General features: G+C 33.7%; 2 protein-coding genes across 2 annotated transcripts; one reads left to right on the top strand and one right to left on the bottom strand.

Annotated features, from left to right (window-relative positions):
* The first annotated feature begins 1,115 nt into the window (after window positions 1–1,115).
* Window positions 1,116–4,432, top strand: LOC125821301 (uncharacterized). The gene is made up of 6 exons (XM_049500716.1): window positions 1,116–1,387; window positions 1,473–1,539; window positions 2,557–2,749; window positions 3,611–3,684; window positions 3,772–3,927; window positions 4,235–4,432. Exons 1-6 carry the CDS (start codon window positions 1,144–1,146, stop codon window positions 4,356–4,358), a joined length of 858 nt encoding a protein of 285 aa, XP_049356673.1. The 5' UTR covers window positions 1,116–1,143; the 3' UTR covers window positions 4,359–4,432.
* A 347-nt stretch (window positions 4,433–4,779) lies between these two features.
* On the bottom strand, window positions 4,780–5,772 carry LOC125821303 (transcription factor MYB58-like). Its single transcript, XM_049500718.1, has 3 exons — window positions 5,599–5,772; window positions 5,316–5,445; window positions 4,780–5,230 (listed from the first exon to the last, which is right to left on the bottom strand). The coding sequence occupies exons 1-3, from the start codon at window positions 5,735–5,737 to the stop codon at window positions 4,780–4,782; spliced, it is 720 nt and encodes a 239-aa protein (XP_049356675.1). The 5' UTR covers window positions 5,738–5,772.
* Between the last annotated feature and the right edge of the window lie 313 nt (window positions 5,773–6,085).

Here is a 6,085-nt window from a genome sequence, read left to right as displayed (position 1 = left end):
TTTTTAGGTAAGCTGAATTTAAAAGTCATGACAAGAAAACTCAATTATTAAGTAAAAAAAATTACTTATCATGTTTGTTTTTTTTAAAAAAAAGGATAGTTCTATAGTATATTGATATTCATAACTTTGTATAGAAATTAATTGACAAAGCAATAGGAATTCACTCGAATATTAAAAGAGGATATAGTTTTATAATTTTTTTGATATATTAAATTTTTTATCTGAAAAATATATCGTATCAACACCTCTAAGAGATTGGTGTAAATTCAAATTGATCTAACAACAGAAATGTCACTTACTAAATCACTAAAGTTCAAACGAATTGTTTGATTTAAACTTTTATAGGTAAAATTCAACATTTATATATAAAATTCAATATTTATATTATGGATAAAAATTAAGTATGATGTTTGTGGTCAATTAGATTACAGTCTATTTTATGTAGAGTGCAAGATTTAATCTATGATGAAGAAAAACTTTTGAGAATAATTCAACTTTTAATTTATCGAGAGTATTTGAGTGTGTGTTTATGATCAATTATTTGTTTAAATATGTTTAATTTATTTATGTCGTATCAATAAGTTCGTGATATTAATAGATTTTTTTATTCGTATTCAATGCATGTACTAAATTATTTAAAAAGTCTTTCACTATGAGTGTTAATTATATATATTAATCTCAATAAGGCATACATTAACCCCATGTATGTTCCAATATATCGGAAGAAAAAGAGAATTGAAAAGAAGTTTAGAAGAGTTGAAGAAGGTAAAGGAGACTCTTCTAAGAGAAAGAAAATGTATCGCCATAATTATAAGAAGTCGGATACTTGCCACAAATGTGCAAGATTTGGTCATTATGCAAAAGACCGCAGAGTCAAGGAAAATATTAAAAGTCTTGATGTAAGTGACAACATGAAAGATTCTGGCATACATTAACCTCATGTATGTTCCAATATACATAATCAAATAAGATGAGATATTTTATATGATTAACTTAAATACTAATAAAAAATTTAACCACGTCTATTACAATAAATTATATGTTAATTCAAACAAAATCCCGGCAAATGTCAGTGCCAAACGCTGCCTTACCATTCCCCTCGTATGATTTTGCGTTTATCCTTAGCGCCACCAGCAACGCTGTATGCTTTCTGTGGAGTCGCTGCAAATGAATCTCAGTTCGTATTCTTCGATTTTAGGTCGGAGAATGGTGAAATGCGAATGGAACCTGAAATTCTCTCTTTCTCCATGGTTATTCTCATCTAAGAAAAGTACTACAAGTATAGCAACATTTGCAAGTTCGTCGGAGCTAAATGGAGCATCCATTTCAGTAGCTGAAGCTGAGAGTTCTTCGTCGATCTCTCTTTGTCGCGATTCCCCCATTTCAGGTTCCTTTTTTCCCCAATTTGTCACAGTGATTGTTTCAGAAATCAAGTCATTACAATTTACATCTAGTGGTTAATTTTTGTTCAGGGTCTATGGAGCAAGTAATGGTGGAATATGTTTTTGGGAGGAAAAAAGCAACTGAAGTTGCTCACTAGTAGGTACCCGGGTCCCGTTATCTTCAGCTCTTTTAGTGTCTAGTTTTGTGGTTCATCGTTTATTGGGTACATTTTGCCTCCATGCAATGTGCAAAATAGTTCTTTTTCCAAGGGGAAGCACCTGTATTTCTTTATGTTATTGTGATATTCCTACTTAAAGTTTTATACTTGCAATTTGGTTGGTAACAAGTATGATGGAGTAATTTTTTTATGCTGCTAGAAACTGCTCAATGGGACTAACCCTTTTGTCTTTTATATTCTCTGAATGAATCCTAGAGGTATACATATATGAACTGCGCATATTCGAAATGAAGTGCTACCACTGATAAAGTTCACAAATTGCTTGTACTCTCTCCGTTTCAATTTGTTTGTCTTAATTTCCTTTTTAGCTCGTTTCGTAAAGAACGTATCTTTCCTCTCTTTTTTATGGCAATTTGGTTGGTGACATGTTGAAAGACATTTTGGTACGTTTTGCATAATTTAGTTTAAGACCACAAGATTCAAAAGTCTACTTTACTTTCTTAAATTCCGTGTCAAGTCAAAACTAGACAAACAAATTAAAACGGAGGGAGTAATGGATTTCTCTTGTTATTGAGTGTCTGTCTTATATATTTCAGTTATTCAATTCAAATTCTGAACTCTTTAGTCTGTTTGACGATTCCTTATTCCAATGAAGTGTTATCAATAATTAAGGTAATAAATTGCTTGTGACTAATTTCTCTTGGTTGCGTCTGTCTTCTATATTTCAGCTGATCAATTAGAATTCTGAAATCTTAAGTCTGTTCAAAAGTTCCTTACTATGTATATTTAACTTTTGACTCTAAATGTCTCAGCAAATGCTTCTTCTTTACAATTATTGAAGATATACAAGTTAAAGCTTAAATGCATTATCTTGTTTTGAGTTCATAGCTGTATGATTATAGGAGACCACAGATGCTCGCTTACTTCTTTCTATAATTGGGTATCATCAAGGGTATCATATAATTTTATCAGCGTATAATCTCCATTTCTGGCAGTGTATGGAAGCATGTTGTTCAGAAGGGGGATGCAGTTGTTGATGCCACCTGTGGAAATGGTTACGATACCTTGGCATTGTTGAAACTGGTTGCTGATAAGACACAGAGAGGTCGGGTTTATGGCATGGATGTTCAGAAAATTGCTTTAGAAAGCACTTCATCCTTACTGGACCAGTTTGCTAGTCCAAATGAGGTACTGCTGCTGCTTATTTTGTATCTCAGGGCCTAATTAGCTATGACATTTTACTGATGATGATGCCAACAAATAGACCATCCCAACTATCTAGCCGGAAGCTAGAGTGAATGGCAGTTCAGATACATCTTCCCATAAAGTTGTCATTCTGTTTGGTTTAAAGCATCTATACCTTCTGCTATAAGCACATAGCATACAGTCGCTTGCATTTATTGTATAATAATCTTAATTGAAGATATAACACCAGCCTAAAAATGTGAAGTAGTTTATCTCAGCCCTAACTTCCACTTTCCCACTTCCAAGAGTCAGGTCTCGGCATCTTGCCTGGTAACTCTACTTCCAACTCCAAAATTACTAGAACCAGCCAAACATGACTAATGATAGTCTGTTATACTACTATGCTTAACATATGCATGGATCTCTCTGTTTATGTCCTTTTCTGTCCAAAGACAACTGGAATAAGAATTAGTTTAAATATTTCACAAGTGTGTGTATGGAACAGCGAGGCTCACCATAAGACTTCGTTCGAAAGTTTGCAAGACCCAATCTCATTAGTGCTCACACATGGGTGAATGGTTTTAACCTGCTTTACCAGTGTCTTGTGAGCTAGATGCCTTTTATATTTTCATTCTAGTTCTTGAACATGTGAAGAAGTAGATTGAGCATCCAGGTGGCAGAACTTGTTTTCTTTTCTTGACATTCAACTATTTCTCCTTACAAATTATTTTACGGATGCAGCTTCTTTAATGAACATTGTTCTGACAATTCTTTAATTATCTAGTTTCTTTCAAAAATGATTGTTTTTCTCCCACTTCATCAGTTCTACATACATTTGAAGCGCATCTGCTGTTCTTCATGCAGAAAGAACTTGTTGAGCTATTTGTCATGTCTCATAGTCAAATGGAGGACATTGTTCCAAATGATGTGGCTGTAAGGTATTGTTGTTTCTCAATTAAAGGATGTCAATGACTTAAACTCTGAATGATCTTCTCCAAAAAAAAACTGCACCATGCTTGTGTCAGGTTAGTTGCTTTCAACTTGGGTTACCTTCCTGGAGGTGACAAAAAGATCATTACCAGGTCTGAAACAACTGTGCTTGCATTAGAGGCTGCTAAGAGAATCTTAGCACCTGGCGGACTCATCAGCATTGTAACTTATGTGGGCCATCCTGGTGGGAGGTAAATTCTTGAACCTTATGTTCATAACCATTTTCAGCTGAAGTTCCCATTTCTGTTGTTTGAGAGTCATCATATATCCACTTGCTGACTATACATTCAAGCATCTTGACTATTTAAGTTGAAAAAGTTCTGTTCAATGGTCTTTCTCATCTCCTCTATTAACGCCCTTTAACTTTCCTAATGACCTATGTATAAGGAAAGTATTTGTATGATTATCTCGCGTGTGATGGTACCCTATTTGCAATGGGTTTAGTTTATAGTAGTTAGTACTATGTCAGATACATATTTACATTTGTTTATCATATAGGGAGGAGTTTGAGAAGATTGAAGAATTTGCTTCAAGACTACCGGTTGAGGGTTGGAACTGTTGCAAACTACATACTTTAAATCGCCCACTAGCTCCCATGCTGATATTCTTATTCAAAAGATAGAGCAGGTTTTTTGAGTTACCAAAATGAGACTTGGTATCATGTCAAAGTGAAATATTAGTGTAGTAAGTAGAATTAAAATGATTTTGTAGTTATGATTAATTTTTAGTTCAATAAATGAAAAATGAGTTGAATATATCATCATGAGATACAATTATATTTGTATAGCTGCCACAATAATCTCACCCTTCCATTCACGCATCATTGTAGTAGTAGATAGTAGTTACAACTAGTATATATGATGAACATGCACACATGCCTTTATTTATTATTTCTAGCTGAAGGTACAATGAGTTTTTGTGCTAGCCAGGTACTAAATATTATTCCTAGCTCGTTTAAGTAATATACATCACTAGTGTATGTAAATTTAAAATTGTTACATGGACAGACGATGTATAGAACTTAAACTCCCCATCTAGAGAGTCTAGAGTTGCATGAAGTTATTTTGGTGGTCTTCTTGTTGATTATTTGTTGTTAGTCCTAGTTCAATTTCCAAGTATGTCAACCACTTTTGACATTCAAATTCATCTACAAGCTGCTGAGGATGATGTTCACTAGTAGTGTCCAAGTTGGAGTAGCTGTCTAAATGATCCAAATTATTAATGCTAGTAGGAGTACTACTAGTATCCAACATGTATTCCCAAAAGTCCATAACTTGATCATTAGCCTTGGAAGAAGTGGGAGAGAAAGACTCTAAAGTAGTGCTATTATTATCCATGTATTGGCCTTGATGACTACTTGTTGAAGTTGATGATGAAGAAGAATTGTATTCCTCTTTCTTCATCACTACTATTCTCTTCTTCAAATGAGTATTCCACACATTTTTAATCTCGTTATCTGTTCTTCCAGGTAAATGAGATGCTATCTTTGACCACCTGTACCATCATACACGTGAAATTAATTTCAAGACATAGATCTACAACGTAAATTATCTCTCTTTCTCACTCACTCTGTATATACCTGTTGCCAAAAGCGCGATGTAGGTTAATAATGGTGTCCTCTTCTTGTGGGGTGAAATTCCCTCTCTTTACGTCAGGTCTTAGGTAGTTAATCCACCTCAACCGGCAACTCTTCCCACACCTCAATAACCCTATACACATACGCCGATATAATAATGAGTAAAACTTCTATACACTGGCCTGGATGCTAGCTAGCAATCAAGTCGATCACCATTGATAAATAAATTCTTAAAAAAAGATCGATGAGACACGTGTTATCTGCTACAACAAATAAAAATACGTACCAGCTTGTTTAGGAAGGGCACGCCAATTGCCATGGCCATGTTTTTGTATGAAAGAAATAAGCTTCAAATCTTCAGAAGTAGTCCATGGCCCTTTCTTCACTTTACTTTTATCACAACAAGCTGTTCTTCCTTTACCCATAATATTTAATAATATTACTTGTGTATATATATATATATTATAATATAATATAATATATGATATGATATGATCAATAATCTCTTATAAACTCACATATACGTTATATTAGTTTCTTTCTGATGAACCAATACATATATATAGTAGGAGGGTTTAAGATGTCTAATAAGGAGTGGGTCCATCCCAAGAATTTCATGTGGACCCTAATATATTAATTAAAAAAAATAAGTAGTATATGATGAAGTTATGTTTGTACATATATTTTACGAGAGAAATGTTGAAGTTTTGCGAGTAAAAAGTAATTTGAAGTACTTAAAAATGAGTCAAAAATAACCAATACACCATTTCCAA

This window comes from Solanum verrucosum, unplaced genomic scaffold (genome assembly GCF_900185275.1).
Source record: "Solanum verrucosum unplaced genomic scaffold, falcon-dt-bn FXZP01000222.1, whole genome shotgun sequence".
NCBI lineage: Eukaryota > Viridiplantae > Streptophyta > Magnoliopsida > Solanales > Solanaceae > Solanum > Solanum verrucosum.
Note: the sequence above shows the minus strand (reverse complement) of the source record. Positions and strands in the feature narration are given on the sequence as shown.

Coding starts and splice junctions, on each gene's coding strand:
- LOC125821301 (XM_049500716.1), top strand. CDS start 1,144: ATGCTTTCTGTGGAGTCGCTGCAAATGAATCTCAGTTCGTATTCTTCG. Junction 1,388..1,472: donor TCGCGATTCCCCCATTTCAG/GTTCCTTTTTTC, acceptor ATTTTTGTTCAG/GGTCTATGGAGCAAGTAATG. Junction 2,750..3,610: donor AGTTTGCTAGTCCAAATGAG/GTACTGCTGCTG, acceptor TTCTTCATGCAG/AAAGAACTTGTTGAGCTATT.
- LOC125821303 (XM_049500718.1), bottom strand. CDS start 5,737: ATGGGTAAAGGAAGAACAGCTTGTTGTGATAAAAGTAAAGTGAAGAAA. Junction 5,446..5,598: donor TGCCCTTCCTAAACAAGCTG/GTACGTATTTTT, acceptor GTATGTGTATAG/GGTTATTGAGGTGTGGGAAG. Junction 5,231..5,315: donor CATCGCGCTTTTGGCAACAG/GTATATACAGAG, acceptor ATGATGGTACAG/GTGGTCAAAGATAGCATCTC.